The sequence below is a fragment of the Garra rufa genome, chromosome 13, assembly GCF_049309525.1.
Source record: "Garra rufa chromosome 13, GarRuf1.0, whole genome shotgun sequence".
NCBI classification, from domain to species: Eukaryota; Metazoa; Chordata; class Actinopteri; order Cypriniformes; family Cyprinidae; genus Garra; species Garra rufa.
The window spans coordinates 1,946,648-1,966,689 of NC_133373.1; the positions used below are offsets into that span (position 1 = coordinate 1,946,648).

General features: G+C 36.9%; 1 protein-coding gene across 1 annotated transcript; it reads left to right on the forward strand.

The window, feature by feature from the left end:
• The first annotated feature begins 1,729 nt into the window (after positions 1-1,729).
• LOC141283733 (vesicular inhibitory amino acid transporter-like) lies at positions 1,730-15,109 on the forward strand. The gene is made up of 3 exons (XM_073817048.1): positions 1,730-1,958; positions 10,988-11,704; positions 14,346-15,109. Exons 1-3 carry the CDS (start codon positions 1,740-1,742, stop codon positions 14,781-14,783), a joined length of 1,374 nt encoding a protein of 457 aa, XP_073673149.1. The 5' UTR covers positions 1,730-1,739; the 3' UTR covers positions 14,784-15,109.
• Positions 15,110-20,042: the final 4,933 nt, after the last annotated feature.

The following is a 20,042-nucleotide window of genomic DNA, read 5'->3' on the forward strand; positions in this document are numbered from 1 at the left end:
GAAAGTGAGTGTTACTTTTTAAATCTGGGCAGGGCTTGCTTGTTTGCTTTTTAATGTAAAAAGTTCTATTGTTGTCAAATGTAAAAGCCTTTTTACACCAAAAGCCTCAGGCTTAGAGAAAAGTAAATTCACGTTTGTACAGTAGACCGCAGAAGACAAAATGTAAACTCTTTAGCAAAAAAGGAAAACAAATGTTTGATTATCTTGAGGCTTATTAGTATGGGTGAAAAAGTATTATTATTATGTTACCCCCCACAACGATTATTAAAATTTGTGAATGTAATCTGATTTAAAATTTAAAAAGAAAAAGCAATATTCAATATGTTAGACGAACTACATTTAGTCCCAATTTAGGATAATTATGTATGCTTATTACTTGCTTAGCTATTAATTATTAATATTTATCAATGTAATTTCATTTTGAATTTAAAAACAAAAAGCAGGTGTTTAAACCATACTTAGGCGTCTTTCAGTTGTAGGCAACAAAATAATTGTATTACCATGTTGCAATAAAACAATGGTTTGATATTTCTTGTCAGTTTATAACATTTACAAATCATTAAATAGACTTACCATAGATCAAAGAACAAAAATACAGTGAAAATAAAGTGCATACACTCTTAAAAATGATGCCATAGAAGAAACTTTTTTGGTCTAAATGCTTCTATAAAGAACCTTTCACAAAAGGTTCTTTGTGGCGATAGAAGGTTCTTCAGATTATAAAAAGGTAAGAAAGAGATGGTTCTTTAAAGAACCTTTGACTGAATGGTTCTTTGTGGAAGCAAAAATGGTTTTTCTATGGCATCGCTGTGGAGAACCTTTTTAAGCATTTTTATTTTTAAGAGTGTAGACCACTATTTCATATTAAGTAAATGTAGCTTTGTGAAGTTGGCCCAGTGTGAGTTACCTGTACTTCAAAATATCTTCTTTTGAGTTCTACAGACGAAAGAAAGTCATAGAGGTTTAAAATGACTTATAGGTGAGTATATAGCTAACAGGGATGAGAAGACGACCAAAAAACACAAATAAAATCAGCAAAAGCAAAGTTAAAATTTTATTGCATACTTTTTTTCATGTTTGAAACAACTTTTCCATATGACGGTGTTTGTTGAGACTCTGTTAAGTTAGCCGGAACAATGTTTGGATGAATAATATGCTGTAACATTTGTTTTATGTTCTCAGTATGTGTGAGTCAAAAATTGGATCAAGAGTTCTTTCTTTTCCTCTGGGTGAGTCAGTATGGATGAGAGCTGAGCTCTGGAGTTTCTGGACTTCCTCTGCACCCTCTAGTGTTGGACTCACACATTTAGTCTCATCTGTATTCAACCAAAAGCAGACTGTCCTCATTCTGACAAAATGGAAAGCAAAACATTTTCTAAACAAACATCTATAGACAAACTCCCATTTTCAAGTGATTATAATGTTACAGTTCATCGGCCTGTCAGTCCTCCACACTTTTGTGCTGCTGTTGGCCAAATTAAAATGAATGCACAGCCAAGTTTTCCTCACAGGTGTGATGGCCCGGATCTCCGTTATGCATTTGCACTGCTCAGACTGACATCTGGCCGGACAGTACAACATTTCTGATGGATGTTAGTGAGTTTGTCTGGATTGAGACACTTTGTGTAAGGTAAAGGAATGAAAGCCAAACAGTTCTGTGCACTCTTTCCACATTCAGTGGCTGAGCAATGTCACATTTTCAGCTTTCCTGGGTGAAGACCCGGGCGGAGGCTCTCTGGATGAAGCACTTCCATGCGGGCGCTGAGGAGAATCGAGGTCTGGTAGTGAGGGATGAGCTGGCTCACACGTATGGAGACGTTTGCAGGTGTGATTCTCAGGCTTCCAGTCCTGATTGTCCGGCTGCAGTTGGTCCAGATGGTTCCTGTGATGACGCTCACAGCACACGGCCGAAAATCACAACCTGGGAGGCGGGTTGGAACGTCACCAATGCCATACAGGTGAGCGCACACACCTGCATTACACATGCATCAAATCTGTTAATGTATTTTAATTTGAAAGTATAAACAGACTATAATGCAGAAAAAAGGTTTTAGGAAAAAGTGCAAAGCTAATGTGCAGCTGACTGCTGGTACTGCACACAACACACAACACAACACACAGGGATTCACTAAAACTGAATTACGCTTGCTCACTTATTTGCACATGCTGTCTGTGTTGTTTTAGCACCTGATTCAGAAAATGAATTATGTAAATCAGATAACGGTGCAAACACTGCCAAAAAAAGGTTTGGATGATCTGCTATTTTGTAGAGAATGCAGCAGACCAATTTGCATCACTGTATTTCCAGCATCCAATCAGCTCTTTAAAATGCTGAGAATCTGAGTATATAACACATTTGAGTATATAACATATTGCCATCATTTGATCATCAAGGATCATCAGAAAATATAAACAAACATCAAAATTCTGCTTACCATTGCTTTTTTATTTTTTTTATTTTTTTATTTTTTTTTACAAAAAATCAATCAATCAAACAAACACTTTTCTTACTTTTTTACAATAAAAATATATCCTAACTTATTTAAACAAGTGCGAATGTACTTAAGAAGAAAAACTGTTTGCATATTTTATTTATTTATTACCAAATATGCAAACTTTTCTGCAGCTAAAGCTTAAAGAATTTAGATTGCACTCTCAAAAATAAAGTTTCTTGAAAGCGATGCCATAGATGAACCATTTTTGGTTCCACAAAGAACCATTCAGTCAAAGGTTCTTTGAAGAACCATCTCTTTTTTTTACCTTTTTATAATCTGAAGAACCGTCTTTCGCCACAAAGAACCTTTTGTGAAACAGATAGGCTCTTCAGATGTTAAAGGTACTTTATGGAACCATTTAGACAAAAAAGGTTCTTCTATGGCATCTTGAAGCACCTTTATTTTCAAGAGTGTAGGTAACACTTTATTTTGATAGTCCACTTATAGTTCGAAATAAAGTATAACTAAACTAAATAAAAATTGACAGTGGAATAAGAAAAATATATGAATTAGATTAGTACATGGTGGTAACTGATGAAGGTTTTTTTGCATTCAAAAGTGTGAAGTGAGTTCGCCCTGGGGTGTTTGGGAAGTGCTACCTGTTATCCTGCTAAATTAAAACGTTAAGTAAAAGATCATCAGCCAATTTCCTAACCTCAGATTCTGCATGCTTAGATTGATTGCACAAGTGTTTGTGTGTGTTTGAATATGCCTTATTTACTTTATGGCACTATAAATCCTTGTTTATGTGAATGACACCCCATTATCTCATCAGTTCGTTCTCATTTGAGGCTGAGGGTAATATTTAGAGCTGTTAATGATCACACAGCTCGTTATTGCTGCTTGAGCTTGTTTAATTCATCCTTCTGCTTTACTTTATAGCGTAATGTGCCTCTCTTTCCCTATTCACCCATCTGTCTTACTTGCACCTGTCTTACTCTCTGTGAATCTGTCTTTCCTCTGTAGTGAGTTGTCTTGCTCTCTGCTGTTTTTATATGGAGTTGTCTACTAAGCCAGCATTCGGGATAGCTGACTGTCACATGACATTTAGGTTTCAGGTGATAGGATAAAAAATGTCCATAATTGAGTGCCTATAAACAAAAATGACAGCATGCATGTCACAAGCTTTTGTCAGTTTGAATGAGTAAAGGCCCTGATATACATCAGTAAAATCTAAAAACAAACTGGTAAGACGTCATTTTGAACAAACTCAGGGCAAAACTAGGTTCGTTTGGAGTTTCGAAAAAGCTTGTCAAATCACACTTTCTGGGAAAGTTTGCTCTGGATGTTAAACATCTCTGAACCATTAGCAATAGTTGGGTGTGGCTCCTGGGCTCCGTCTTTTTAAGGAAAATCTTCCATGGTTTATTTCTTCTTTTTAGTCTGAAACCGTGTTTTACAATGTAGAAATAAGCCATTTTCTGTCAATGTGCAAGATTTCCGTTTCATTAGCTGCTGTAGAAATAATGAGAATTACAAAGTGCAGTAAATGGTAAAACTGTTTGCACTACAAACTAATGTGTTCATAATTAACTTAATACATTAAAATAATATGGTAAGACACACCAGTTTGCAATATCAAGCTGCAAAACCAGCTGAAAAAAAAAACTGGAAGCGGATTAGACCGGAAGACAGACGCATTAAATTTACAAATGTCCAAGCCTGCTCTTATGGGATAAAATAAGGTTTTGTGGGTGGAGCCTATCTGGTGGCAAAATTTTTATTTACATTTTTCAAGTAGCAGTCTATGGAATAAAAAAACAATTGAGTTCATATTTTAATTCGGACTTTATTCCACAACTGACATTATATTATATATGGCATTATATCTCACAAATTCTGAAAAATCAACTCATCATTCTCTCTTTTTTCCCCTCGATTCAAAGTCATGAGTTTAAAACCCACAATTCTGGCTTTGACAAACTCTCTGTTGTTAAGTTTAAACGAGTTATAAAGTCTGAAATATGAGATATAAACTTGCATTTGTGAGAATAAAAGTCAAAATTGTGAGATAAATCAGGTAAATGTAAAATATTAAAGGTTTAAATAGTATTTCATGCTGTAGCTATAGGGCTAATATAATATGTCCCCTATAAACTGCATATGTAAATATGAAATGAAAAGAGTCGTATCTGGTAATATCTGGTCATGGTAAACTCCCATGCAATTTCCGGTTTGCCGCCTGTATGTGGAAAAATCCTAAGCCAAATTAGACAGAACAGTACATTTTCATTCCGGGCCCATGGTATTTCACATATCTGGTCCGTAATACTCCCAGATTCATCCGGAAATCTGCAGTGTATACAGGAATACACTGGTACGTGTACACATCTATGCATGCAGTGGTAGACCTAATGATTAAATGCAATTTATGCTTTAAAAGTAGTGTAATCATAGCAGGTTTCATCCATTGATCTATCAGTTCAAACACCTGCGTTTAGCTTCAAATGGTGTCTTTAATGACATTATTCAATCAAAATGATTTGCATTCCAATTCTAACATCCAAAGGAACAACAATGCATTTTTTCTCTTATTCCATGGATTTGACCTGCTTCCATGTACTTGTTACCAGTGTTTTTCTGCCACCACAATGTGCACAGCTGCAAGTGATGAACTGTAATGTCTTCTCCAAATTGGTCTACAGTAAAAGTTTGAGTTGTAATTCGAAAGCGACACTAATGCTGTTTTTTTTTTTCATGTTTAATACTGTAAAGCTCTAATTTATAAGCATGGTTGGAGTCAGGATGTTCACTAATGGCATATCAAACTTATTTTTTTTCCCTTTAGAGCTTCACTGTTAGTTTATCAGGCTTTAACTGCCACTGCAATGATGAATTATTTTAGGTTAGTGTTACACTTCAAAAAATGCTTTTTTAGATTTACTTAGATTTGTTGTCTTGTTTCCAGCCAAAATACCTAAGAATTCATAAATTCTTAAATCTAAATTTTCAGGTAAAAAAAGGTCAAATTAAGTAAGTTTTTGCTTGAAACAAGCAAAATAATCTGCCAATGGGTTAAGAAAAATAATTGATTGAAATAAGATTATTTTGCTTAGAAATCTCATTGAGATGAATGGGATTACTAGTAGAGATGGCTATCTGAAGGAATTATACAGCTCCTTGTCCTTAATATTAACAAATTAGTTTCCATAATGAGCATGAAATTCATTTTTAGTTGATTCAACTTAAATACATTTTTATTTTTAATTGATGTTTCTTTTGACCCCATCTGCCATCTTTTCACAGAGCTTGTCACAACGCATTCTGGAATTGCCTTAAGTGTGAAAGACGCAAGCAATGCTGGCTTCGATTTTGGCCAAAACAGCTACCATTTGGTACAGCCGTCATGTCAAAAGAGCATCTACGAAGCCTAAAAATGCAGCTCACTAAGCTCCGTACCCTCTTTCTCTCTCTTCCGTGTCTCCATGTGTGAATGATCAGCTGTCGTCTGTTCACGAGAGATGCAGCCATTAGGACCCAGAGAGGAAATGAATGCGCTGTTGTATCTTTATTCATTGTGTCTAACACAAAGCAATTTACCAACAATTACAGTCAGGATAAAATATCTGTCACTTAGCGCCTCTTTAGAGATGACTGCGACTTCATTAGTGGAGGGTGTGTGAGAGGGTGTGATTTCATTACTCCCATCTGCTGTGCGGCTGTGAGTGTGTGTTTCACACAGCTGTGTGTGTGTGTGTGTGTGTGTGTGTGTGTGTGTGTGTGTGTGTGTGTGTGTGTGTGTGTGTGTGTGTGTGTGTGTGTGTGTGTGTCTGTGTGTCTTTATGTGCTTGTGAGACTAGCGCCAACCCTGTTTCTGCTCAGAGGTTGCTCTTCATTACTTAATGGAGTTCTTAGTTATGGTTCACTCAAGTATCAACTCTGGTTCTTATAAAAGGACTTGGGAAGAAGTCTGTGTGTGTGAGCCCTGTGATGGACTGACCAACCATCCAGGCTGTTTCCCTGCCTACAGCCTAAGACGCTGGGATAGGCTCCAGAATCCATGCAACCCTACAGAGGACAAGCTGTTTGGATAAAGTATGGATGGATGGATTGATTTAGAAGAACAATAAAATAAATAATATTTTTTTTTTCCAGAAAGAAAAATAAGTAGTATTGTTCTGGGGTAACACAGTGGCTCAGGGTGTAGCACTTTTACCTCACAGCTAGAATCTTAAATATAAGGGTTCTTCATGCCATAGAAGAAGTTCCATAAAGAACCTTTAACATCTGTTTCACAAAAAGTTCTTTGTGGCGAAAGAGGGTTCTTCAGTTTATAAAAAGGTAAGAAAGAGATGGTTCTTTAAAGAACCTTTGACTGAATGGTTCTTTGTGGAACCAAAAATGGTTCTTCTATGGCAGGGGTTTTCAAACCTGTACTGGAGCCTCCCCTGCCCTGCACATTTTGTATGTCTCCCTTATTAGGCACACCCAATTCAGGTCTTGCAGTCTCTACTAATGAGCTGATGATTTGAATCAGGTGTATTAGATGAGAGAGACAAGCAAAATGTGCAGGGCAGGGGAGGCTCCAGGACAGGTTTGAAAACCCCTGTTCTATGGCATCGCTGTGAAGAACCTTTCAAAGCACCTTTATTTTTAAGAGTGTAGTTCAAGTTCCAGCAGATGCACACACTACACGATTTTAGCCCTGATTTGCACTTGCCATCATTTTTGTGAAAATCGCTGACAATGTGAAATGTGTTTCGGTTGGAAATGACATGGGCGACAACCTACAGCCAATGAGAGAACATGATACAGGGCAAGAGAAACTTCAGTCATAACAGATCCTCAACAGAACATCAGTAATCAACCATTCACTCCTTCATATTCTTTTTCGTTTATTTATTTATTTTTCACTGCAAATCAGTGTACAAGCAAATTAGATTGCAAGCTTTTACAGGCTACCGTTTTTTTACCAGAACAAATCCATTCTTGTGCGAGAATGCCTGTCTCTTACATGGACTTGACGTTAACTTTTTTGCTAACCAGCCACTGTGCCTAGTAGTTTTCTAAATTTACTAGCCCCTAAGAATTTTCATTGGCCACAATTTGCATTGCAACAATTTTGTTGTTGGGGACTTATGTCTTATATGACTAAAGTTACTGCATAATAAAATGTATTTAAATTGATTTCCATGTCATTGTTTGACAATTTAAAGGGCATTTTTCCCTAACTGTTTAAATGCAGAAACAGCTGAAGTGGCATTTAGATGCATTTACACAGACAGTTTAATGAAGCTGAAATGTAGCATGAATGCATTTACACTGCAAAATTACAACAGCATAAATAATGTTATGAACTTGTTTTTTTAAATCTACAAATGTTGGAAAAAATGCGAAGATATGCTACTTTTAAAAATGAAAGTAAACCGCCAGTAGGTGGCAGCAAGTGACTGTCTTAATGAATGAGTCATTCATTCAAGTGATTCGTTCATATGGCTGATTCGTTCTGATTCGTGAAGTCTTTATGAATAGACCACTGAATCATCGACTCAAGTGATTAATCCAAAAACACAGAATCATTCAGTAGTGAAACACTGCTGTATGTTGCTCAGAGATGCCTGACTGTTTTGCTGTGATCTTTGTTTTGAATTATTTTCCTTAACCAAATCGAGCAAAAACACTCAACACTGACAACATTGCACTAAAATGGATATTAACTACTCGTTTGAACTTGTATAAAATCAATGTCAAATTTGCAATCACGGTTTTCAGGGAAAACTCTCTAGGTCGTGTCAAGTTGCTTAACTAGGCTAGACTAAGTTATAAATATAAATATAAAAAAGTTAAATTTTTACTGCAGTATGTTTCTTCTGTGTGCAGTTGCATTCATTTAGATTTCTCCACAAAGAGAGAGATTGTTGCACATACAGACAGAGTGCATGAGCCTAAGATAGTGTGACCTTATTACTGTTGATTAACTATTATCAATTGCCGAGTGTAATAAAATCTGAATCATTCTTACAGAAATTTTAATTTTAATCAGATTAGTTCCAAACAAGCTGTTACTGTAGCCTATATAAAATTAAACCCACCAAAGTGGCTAGTGGGAGTGACTTTATTACCCGCCACTGCTGAAATCCAGTGGGTTGGTGGGTGTTAATGTCAAGCCCTGGTTATTTCCCATATCAGTTCTTACATGTGTTTGATTGCGAAATATAGTTTGTAGACAAGGCAGAGTTGTTGGCGATTCTTCCTAGTCAAAAGATGTGTAATGTGTGACCCCCCTGTCGCCAATCCGTCATGTACTGTGAACACATCGGCAGCTAAATGGTACCCCAGACGGTCGTGCAGTGTCAGAAGTGCAGTGATCCCACGACTTTGAAAATCGTGCAGCGTGAACCTGGCATTAGGAGGATTGGATACAGTAAATTAGCCATAGGACTGAGTGTGTCTCATCACTGGGGATGCATGAGTTAGTGCACTCTCAATGCTGCGTTGCGTCAGGAAGGTCATCCGGTGTAAGACTTGTGCCAAATGGCTGTGTGGATAAATCCACTGTGGTGATCCTTAACGGGAGCAGCCGAAAAAGAAAGAAAGACAGAGAGTAGTGTGGGACTAATTTGAGCAATCCTTTATATCTGGAGCACAAATGCTTCAGGAGGATGCTTAGATGTTTGGTGTTTGATCCAACCTGATCTCATGAGAAAATTGAGCTGTTTTGCAAGTTACGAATTTGTGTGAATGCAATTCAGCTTCAAATAAAAATGTAGGATTTTTAGAGAAAAACTAAGCATGAAGGTCCACCCCTAAACCTAACCTTCAGTGAGGCCTAAGCTGATCGCTCAAAAATGGAGAAATAACATTATACAAATTGTGTATAAATTTGAAATAGAATGTGCTGCCAACTCTCACACATTCAGTTTGACACTGTTCTCATTCTCTCACACCACGTGTCCATTTTCTCATGCATTGAAAAAGCACCCTCAAACGAAAGCAAGAGCATCCTCAATTGAAACTGTAATAATAGGATATTGGTGACACCGATTTGGCAACCTCTCCAGTGTGTATTTGTGTTTGTGCTTTGGAGAGCTTCAAAGTTTCTATTTAAAACATGCTGAACAATGTAGCCAATCACAGACAAATCTACTGACTTCCTAAACACATCTGATGGGCCATGGCACTCACTGCTCAAAACTATGCATGCTTACAAATCATTTTATTTTCACGAAGAAAGTACACAATGCAAATAAGATATTCATTGCGCAGTGTAGAAAACTTGAGATGAACGAGATGAACTGAAGCGAGTGACAGCTTTTTAGTGAGGGAAGCGCTACTTGTGTGCTTTCAAGATACCAGGGGTGTAAACTTTTGAACAAAATGAACAAAATTTGCCAAATACTTTTTTTTTTCATTTAGTACTGCCCTTCAGAAGCTACAGAAGATAGTTACATATTTCCCAGAAGCAAAATAAGTTACATTTATCCTAATCTTTAAATGCTAAAAGTTTTCAGGCACTTAATGCATTTTGTTTCCTTCTGAAGCATCAGTGAGTGTTTGAACCTTCTGTAATAGTTGCATATTAGTCCCTCAATTGTCCTTAGTGCGAAAAGATGGATCTTAAAATCATACAGTCACTGTTGGAAAGCGTTCAAATACACAAAAATGCTGGAAAACCAAAGAATTTGTGGGAGCTGAAGATTTTTCCAAAGAACAGCAACAAGTTTAACTGTTGAGGACAAACAAGGGACTCATGAACAACTATCACTAAACAAAAAACAAAAACACAGCTGTGGATCATTCAAGTAACAACACAGTATTAAGAATCAAGTGTGTGTAAACTTTTGAACAGGGTCGTTTTTATAAATTCAACTATTATTTATATATGTAAACGTCTTTTATGTGAAATGTCTTATTCGGTTCAGTACTAAATAAAAAGTTAAATGACTAAAGTTACGACATAATGAAATGTATTTACATTGATTTCCATGTCATTGTTTGCCAATTTAAAGGGCATTTTTTTCCTCAACTGTATTAAATGCATGTGACATCTTTCATATGAAATTCTTACATTTTATTAACAATTTCATTTAATATAATAAGACACCATATGGCTGTTAACAGTCAAATAAAATCAGTATTAACAAAACCGATCTTTCCACTGCAGAAGAAACAGCATTTAGATGCATTTAGATGTTATCACTAAACAAAAAAAAACAACAACTGTGGATCATTCAGGTATTAAGTATTAAGAATCAAGTGTATGTAAACTTTTCAACATGGTCATTTTTATAAATTCAACTATTATTTCTCTTGTGGACTATATGTAAATGTATTTTTGTGAAATGTCTTATTCAGTTCAGTACTAAATAAAAAATGACATGCATTTTGTATGATCCCTCTTAACATTTTGCAGATTCTGCAAGGTGTATGTAAACTTTTGACTCTAACTGTTTGTGGATTATCAGGGTCTGAGAAGCAGACTTCAGCAAGTCTTCAATTAATCTCATTGTGTAGAAGTATCATTTGAGCTATATGTTCTTTTGATTCCTCAGGGTATCTTTGTGCTGGGTCTGCCCTACGCCTTGCTCCAGAGCGGCTACATGGGTCTGCTGTTGCTGGTGCTTGCCGCACTCATCTGTAGCTACACCGGAAAGATCCTGGTGTCCTGCCTGTATGAAGAAGACGAGAATGGCCACTCGATCCGCGTCAGACGCACTTACGAGGACATCGCTATTGCCTGCTGCAGACACATCTGTCCTTACATCGGGGGCAAGGTGGTGAACGCCGCGCAGGTGGTGGAACTGGTGATGACTTGCATCCTATACTTGGTTGTCAGTAGTAACCTGATGTGCCACAGCCTGTTTTTCCTGCCTCTGACCCCAGCAGCCTGCTCTGCCATCACCTTTCTCATCCTGGTGCCCTGCATGCTGATCCGTGACCTGCGGGTGGTATCACGTCTGAGCCTCTTCTGCTCACTGGCTCAGTTCCTCATCACCTTCATTGTGATTGGCTACTGTCTCCGTCAGTCATCACAGTGGGCCAGTAGGAGTCTGAGTGCGGTAGTGGTGGACTTTGACGGCTTTCAGGTTGCAGTGGGGGTGATTATCTTCAGCTACACATCACAGATCTATCTGCCTACGCTGGAGGAGAGCATGACCGACAGGCTAGACTTCAACAGCATGATAGACTGGACTCACGCTCTGGCCTGTGTACTGAAGACGGCGTTCTCTGTGGTGGCCTTCCTCACATGGGGAGAGGAAACCAAAGAGGTGCACTGATGCCACACGACTGTAGTTGCACGACTTACAACTACTGTACATACACCCGAAAAAATGCATGCAATGTTGTACAACATTTTGCTGGGTCCAAAAGTCTTTAAAGGGTAGTTCACCCAAAAAGGAAAATTAGCCCATCATTTACTCACCCTCCAGGCATCCTAGGTGTATGTGACTTTCTTCTTTCAGACAACTACAATCAGAAAAAAAGTGCATCCATCCATCCATACACTGTAAAAAAACTAAACAAAAAAAACACAATTTGTTGAGTAAGCTTAAAATAATTTGTTACCCTCCTGCGTTACAATTTTAAGTTGAATAAATTCAAATATCTGAGTTGTCACTTAATACAATTTAACATTTTAAGTTGACTAAACTTTTTTGACCTGACTGAACTTAAAATTATAAGGCAGCCACAAATTATTTTAAGTTGATTCAACAAATAGTTTTTTTTACAGTGTAATAAAAAGTGCCTCACACGGTTCCGGGGCATGAATAAAGGCCTCTGCCTATTTTTAAGACTTATTTCTCTGACCCCACTGGCAGATTATTTTGTTTGTTTCAAGCAAAAATGCACTTAATTTTGACTTGTTTTTTCTGAAAACAAGACAATAATTTTTACTTGTCTAGAAAATCCTTGTTTTAGGATTTCTTTTATATTTTGGCTGGAAACAAGTCAAAAAATCTAAGTAAGAAAAGCATTTTTTTTTTTTTTGCAATGTGGGGTTCAGCTGACTAAACACAGTACTAAAACACAGTACCCTGGTAACATAACCTCTTTCTTTCTACTGTAGAACACAAAAGCCAATATTTAGCAAAATATCCAAGCTGCTTTTTCCACACCATGGAAGTTAATAGGTATGCCACTGTCATTTCTGTCCAGGTGAACTATCCATTTTTACATTTACACATTTGGCAGACAATTTTATCCAAAGCGACATCCGCAGATTTGACATTTTGCCAGTTGTCACTTGTTTTCAATGGGAATCGAACCCATGACCTTGGCATTACTAGCACTCTACTGTTTAAATGACAAAAAAGGTCATATAATGCAGTTTCTTGTTTTCCTTTGTCTTTGTAGTGTTGCAAGCTGTTTGTGTATAGATAAGATCTGTAAAGCTTAAAATCTCAAAACCAAAGAGATATTTATTATAAAAGTTAAGACTCAGCCACACCTCCCTAAAACGGCTTGTTTAAACACGCCCCCAACGGTCCACGTCACGTAGATTAGCATAACACCGGCCATATGTATATGGAAAGAAAGAAGGCGTAACTTTCATGAAAGACTGTTTCCTGAACCTGGGAGAGCAGCTTACAATGCCAGCTGTACACAAAAGGTTAAGGCTATAAAGTGGGGCAATTCCAGTGTTGAAAGGACAGTCTGCGCTTCTGACTGACGGCCTGTAAGTACGTTTTTATATTTAAAGAAATCAGTACTGACTATTCAAATGTGAGTTTTGAGCAGTGTAGAGTAGTGCTTGTTGTTTCTCGTTCTATGATTGCAAATGCAGACATGGTGTTATGTTTACGCGACGTGACACAACGCATAAAAAGACAGGATGAGTCTTTATAATCAGTAGCTATGTCCCCACTGGATGCAACAAATGCCTAATTTATAATGGGTTTTATTGTTTCTGTCTCGTGCCGAGAAACTGCATCACAACATGATAAGGGGCGTAACATTTCCTTCACACGCTTGAGGTATTCGGCCAATCACAATGCACCAGATGGCTGGCCAATCAGAGAACAGCTCGGTTTCCATCAACGATGAGTTTTGTAAAAATCGAAGTGTTTCAGAAAGGCAGGGCAGAGAGGAGCAACCATAATGTACAGTATGTGGAAAATAATGTTTTTTGAACCTCAAACTGCATAAACACATTGCATTACCACAAATACGCAAAATAATGCTCTTTTTAGCAACATCATATGACCCCACTGCAAAAAATGCTTTTCTTACTTAAATTTTTTGTCTTGTTTCCAGCCAAAATATCTGAAAATTCTTAAATCAAGATGGATTTTCTAGACGAGTAAAAAAATTTTTTGTTTTGTTTTCAGAAAAAACAAGCCAAAATTAAGTGATTTTTTGCTTAGAACAAGCAAAATAATCTGCCAATGGGGTAAGAAAAAAAATCGTATTTCAAACAGACAACAAGATTATTTTTCTTACCCATTGGCAGATTTGCAAAAACACACTTAATGCCTTGTTTTTTCTGAAAACAAGATAATTTTTACTCGTCTAGAAAATCCTTCTTGATTTAAGAATTTTTAGATATTTTGGCTGGAAACAAGACAAAAAATCTAAGAAAAGCATTTTTATTTATTTTATTTTTTTTTTTTTTTTGCAATGTAGGGTTCGACTGACTAAACACAGTACTAAAACACAGTACCCTGGTAACATAACCTCTTTTTTTTCCAACTGTAGTACACAAAAGTCAATATTTACTATTGAAGTTAATGGGCATGCCACTGTCATTTCTGTCCAGGTGAACAATTTTATCCAAAGCGACATCCACAGATTTGACATTTTGCCAGTTGCCACTTGTTTTCCATGGGAATCGAACCCATGATCTTGGCATTACTAGCACTCTACTGTTTAAGCTACATGAACCTTAAATTTTTTTTCTTTTATTCTTAGGTGATAACAGATAATCTGCCCACTGCTTTGCGGATGGTGGTGAACCTGTGTCTGCTGGCAAAGGCTCTCCTCTCGTACCCTCTACCGTTCTACGCGGCGGCAGAGATATTGCAGACGGGCGTCCTGAAGCTCAACTCGTCTGCCGAAGGGACAGAGCGATGGACGCTGGTCCTGCGTGGATCTCTCCTCCTCCTCACCCTCATCATGTCACTGTACGTGCCTCATTTCTCCCTCCTCATGGGCCTCACGGGCAGCGTGACCGGTGCGGCCATGACGCTTCTGCTCCCGGCGCTCTTCCACCTGCAGCTGAAATGGACTCAGCTGGACGTGAGCCGCAGGGTTCTGGACCTGCTGATATTACTGCTGGGCTGTTTCTGCAGCATCTCTGGGGTTATATGTTCCATCAAAGGAATGATAACAGCCTTTGAGGACAAATAGATAACAAACCGTCCTCTATCTGCGGGTCTGCTTTTACGTTTGCTCCGGTTGGTGGTGTTCGGTTGTTAATAAAGTTAAACGGAGCTGTGTCTGGAGGTTAATGAGCCTGCTTTGCTTCCTTCCACAAATCTGACTGTGAAATGTTATCTAGCGTCGAGTGTTGTTGTCATAATTCACCATGTTCATTGCTCAGGCACTTACCAGGCCAATCATGCATGAAAAGCGCACAAGATCCTGTTCTACAGTGTGTTTATTATTCTCTCGTTGTCTCTGGAGCGCAGTAAACAACTTTTGACAGTCAGTTAACTTCATGTAAAAAACAAATCATAAACATACTGCTAGCAACTAATAGGCTATTAAATTATGAGCTTCTGAAACAGCACTTTTTCATAACTGCCTCAGTTTGTGTCTTTCTCTCTCTCTCTCTCTGCATTGATGAGAATATCATTATGAAATTTGATTTGCTCCTGCAGGATAAACTACCAGGTCAAACAGTCAGTCATGACAAGAGTCCTCAAGTCTTGTAGAGCTAAAAACAGCTGTAAGTGGATGACACCGGAAACCAGACACATTAAATTCAAGAATGGCCTGCTCTTAGGAGAAAAATAAGGTAGCCCAAGTGACATCAGTGCATCATCTGATTTAGCAGAAAATGTATAAGAACTTACATCGAAAGCCAAACTCTGCAGCACAAACTTTCCTAACTTTAAGTCTGGACTTATTTTATTATATGCTCTGATTAAATAAGATTTTTCAGTAACAGATAACTTCCTCGCATTTACCAAGGTAACAAATTTAGTGTGAACATTTTTTATATGTTTCTAAAACACTTAAATGCCCAGTTTTCCTATTGTGACTACCTAAAGGTTACAAAAGTGTTTTTAAATGTTTTACTAATTGTATATTTACCCAAAATATGATTTTATTTGATTCTTTATTTGTAATATTTTAGGAACATTAAAATGCCCAATTTTCTTGATTATCTTTTCTTGGTTAGAATGTTATCTAAAGGGCACCTATTATGCCGCTTTTTACAAGATTAAATATTGGTCTTGGGTGTCCCCAGAATGTGTCTGTGAAGTTTGAGCTACTCCACAAATAATTTTTTTTAATAACATCAAAATGTAATTTTTGGGGCGTGTCTAAAATGCAAACGAGCTACATATTCCCAGCCCGTCTTCAGCACTGCAAAAAAATGCTTTTCTTACTTAGATTTTTTTGTCTTGTTTCCAGCCAAAATATCTAAAAATTCTTTAATCAAGAAGGATGTTCTAGACTAGTAAAATTATTGCCTTGTTTTCAGAAAAAAAAAAACAAGTCAACATTAAGTGAGTTCTTGCTTGAAACAAGCAAAATAATCTGCCAATGGAGTAAGAAAAATAATCGTGTTTCCTGTTTGAAATAAGATTTTTTTGCTTACCCCATTGGCAGATTATTTTGCTTGTTCTAATTTTTACTTGTCTAGAAAATCCTTCTTGATTTAAGAAATTTTAGATATTTTGGCTGGAAACAAGACAAAAAAAATCTAAGTAAGAAAAGCATTTTTTGCAGTGTAGGAAGCCAAACACACCGAAAGTGGGATGAAACAGCTCAATATACTTGAGTCTGGGAGACTGACTCCACTGTGGCCTAAACAATGTGACATCATATTGCTTTGAGAATCAAACCTCATGCCTAATGAGACTGGTTTGGTTTAATGCGGAATTAAAGGTGAGGAGTGGGTGGATTTTTATCATTGTAGGGCCGTTGCGTTCGCACACTGCCAACACACATTTATGTCCAAACACCATGTAAAAGTGGATTTTGCATAATAGGTGCCCTTTAAAGGTTACATAATATTTCTTAAATGTTCTGCTAATTTAATTTTCACCCAGAATATGTTATTTGAACATTTATTTGTAATATTTTAACAATAAAATGTCCAGTTATGTTATTTAAAGGTTACAAACGTTTCTTAGAACGCTCAAGTACAAATAACATCATAAGGATATTCCAAGAGTGTTGTTCTAATAATGTTTCCTCAATGTAATGAGAATGTCATATTAACTATTAATAAAGAATGTTCCATAAACATTATATTAAGAATGCTTTGTCCTAACATTTATATCATGTTTGTGAACGCTGTGAGAATGTTCCCTGTTACCTTACATCAAGACTTTGAGAATTTGAGTTTGGGGACACTCCGTCTTCATCTAAGTCTTGATCGGGAACATTTAAATAATCGTAAGGACTCTACACAATAGAGGACAAAAACCTTAAATTAGGCTACGCCTCCTGATCATTCGGGGATGCAAATCAGACTTAAATTCAGCCTTAACATCTTCAAGAGAGGAGAAGGTCACTCAAAGAAGGGAAAGGCCTAGACAGTACAAACACTCCAATCTCACTCATATATGCATCATGACTGATATACAACCACTCAACGTTTGGCTTCATGTCAAATGTCATACTTGCAATGCTGTGAATATGTAAAGGCATGAATGAGATTTGACGCCTGCACTAGAGAGTAATAGTGAATATGAACGTCATTGCTTTTTATGAGATTTTAATGGCGTTTCTATAGTTTGACAGACCCAGTCTCATATTTGAGAAATCAGACAGCTGCTCTGGCACTGACAAAATCCTCATGTCTGTTTGCTATGGAGGGACTCGCTAAAACACACACATTCATAATAATAAAACATTGTTAAGGCCTATTTTTTTTTTTTTTTTTTTTTACATAGACTTAAAGGTGAAGTGTGCCCAAACAGGACTTTCAAAAATTACTTTTTAAGTGTGCCATTGTTTATAAAACAGACAGTCGTGCTAATGTCACTCCATTGGTTGAGTCAGTGTTGCTGTATTGGGACACACACACAAATGTATAAAACAATTTAATATTCCTTGCTTCTCTCTTGATACTGAACACCAGTTAGAAAAGAAAAATATGCTTTTGAGGAAAATGACAGACTGTCACTACAAAAATGAAATTGGACATTTTGGAGAAGGTATGTGATGAAATCTACAAGTATAAATCTTATCCCAGCAGTGAAGATTTTTCTGAAGTGCCAGCGGCACTGCTCCAAAATCACCTCCGCTTGGCAGAATAGAGCTCTTTTAACGGTTGCAATGGCTGGACACAGAGACTTCAAATAAAGATGGGAAACCTTACGCACCCTTGACAGTCCTTGGATGCTGTCAATTGCAGTCAATTCCGTAAAAAACAAAGCTACAGATGATGGTTTTTCAGTGAAAAATGTGAAACAGCTTAAACGTGGTGAGACCAATCATACTGTATGCCATCCTTTCCAACTGTAGAGACAGCAGAACATCTTCTACGTCTACTGCTACTTTTTAAGAAGATGAAAAAAAGGTGGAGCAATCCATAATAAACCATGAATACTTCTTGTGTTAGAAAATTTGTGGAACATTTAAATAAATAAAGACAGAAAACATTTCTATACTGAACATTTTTAGATTACTGACTAATGAACAGAAGTTTCTTCTGGAACAAAGTGTCTTTTGTTCATAAAAGGAAGCTGAGAGGATCCATAAATACACACACTCAAACATAATGTTAGAATCAATCCAGAAGTGAGTCCTTGAGAACAGCTCCATTTATGAACGCTGGTAATAATAACATCTTTGCAGCCATGCAAAGGTGCTTCAAAATAAAGCTCAAGCGTTCTTACAGGAACACTTCAATGATATAACAATTCAGTCATTATTTACTCAGCATAGTTTTTTTTTTTCTTTTATCAAGTGCTATGTGGGGGATGTGACCACCACTTAAATGTTTAAATGCTGCACAAAAGTATCATAGTATCAAGTCCATGGATTCTACAGTATTCCAAATCTATAGATCGTACATTTCTCCTCTTCTTGTGCTTACAGATGCTAAAGCCAGGCTTAACATGTTATGAATATGCTCACCTTGTTTTTGGGTGCAGGTCACACGGTCAATGTATTTGTGATAGCTTCATTGATCACAGAGCATTTCTGAAAATCACCTATCCTATTTCTAAGCCTATCAGAAATTGCAACAATTTCATAAAATAACAAATACATTTTTAGCAAACATGTATGTTTATGTACATTTTTGGATATATATTTTATGCATGCACATGCATGTAAGTCCGTCTAGTTGTTTTAAGTTTCTAGTGGAATGCATGCCTTAACGGGTCAAAAAAGGCAGCAAAAGGGGGACCAACATAATATTAGGAAGTTGGTTATAATGTTATGCCTGATTGGTGTATGTGAACATGTAGCATATATGGCAACATTACTTTTATTATAGGATACACTGTAAAACACAATTTGTTCAGATAAACTTAAAATTTTAAGTTAAGTCAACTTGAAATGTTGTACTAAGTGACAACTTAGATATTTGAGTAGATTCAACTTAAAATTGTAAGGTAGCTGGTTACTTACCCAGCTTTTAAGTTTAACAAACCAAATTGTTAAGTCAACTCAAATATCTAAGATCTTAGCATGTCAAGCTGACTAAGCTTAATTGAGTTGACTGAACTTTAAATTTTAAGGCAGCAGGGTACAAATTTTGTGTGTGTTTTTGTTTACAGTGTAGGGTATGTTATACATTACATTTCTGTATGAGGCATCTTGACTCAGTGGCAAATTCAATGAGCCATACACTCTTAAAAATAAAGGTGCTTCAAACGCTTCTTCGAGTGATGCCATAGAAGAATCTTTTTTGGTTCCACAAAGAACCATTCAGTCAAATGTTCTTTCTTGTTTACCTTTTTATAATTTGAAAAACCTTATTTGCCACAAAGAACCTTTTGTGAAACAGAAAGGTTCTTCAAATATTAAAGGTTCTTTATGAAACCATTTAGACAAAAAGATTATTCTATTGCATCGTGAAGTGTACCTGCAAAAGTACAAATAGCCTATTGCTATATTTAGTTTCATGATTGTAAACAATTAGGGAAAATATTTGCCAGTAAGGTCAGAAAAATAAATGAAAGACAAGTCTTGCACAATCTTCCTTTTGTGTTTCTAGGTCTAAATGAAAAGAAAAAAGCATTGTGAAGGATCTAACTGAGTGAGAAATGCTGTAATAAGTGTCGATGAGGTCAGCGCATGTCGACACTAAGGTTCTGGCTGCTGCTGTGTGTTCTTTCTAATTAGAATAACATTATCACCGCAGATCCGGGCTAAAGCTGCTGGGACTGGAGCGGGTCTGTGTGAGTATATCTCATTAAGCCAGCGCAGACTCAAACGCACAAACAGATGTGCATGGATTTGTGAACTTGGCACGGG

What these genes read in the sequence shown, in the direction of transcription:
- LOC141283733 (XM_073817048.1), top strand. Translation starts at nt 1,740, where the DNA reads ATGAAGCACTTCCATGCGGGCGCTGAGGAGAATCGAGGTCTGGTAGTG. An exon ending in ACGTCACCAATGCCATACAG is followed by an intron (nt 1,959 to 10,987) that starts GTGAGCGCACAC and finishes TTGATTCCTCAG; the next exon opens with GGTATCTTTGTGCTGGGTCT. An exon ending in GGGGAGAGGAAACCAAAGAG is followed by an intron (nt 11,705 to 14,345) that starts GTGCACTGATGC and finishes TTTTATTCTTAG; the next exon opens with GTGATAACAGATAATCTGCC.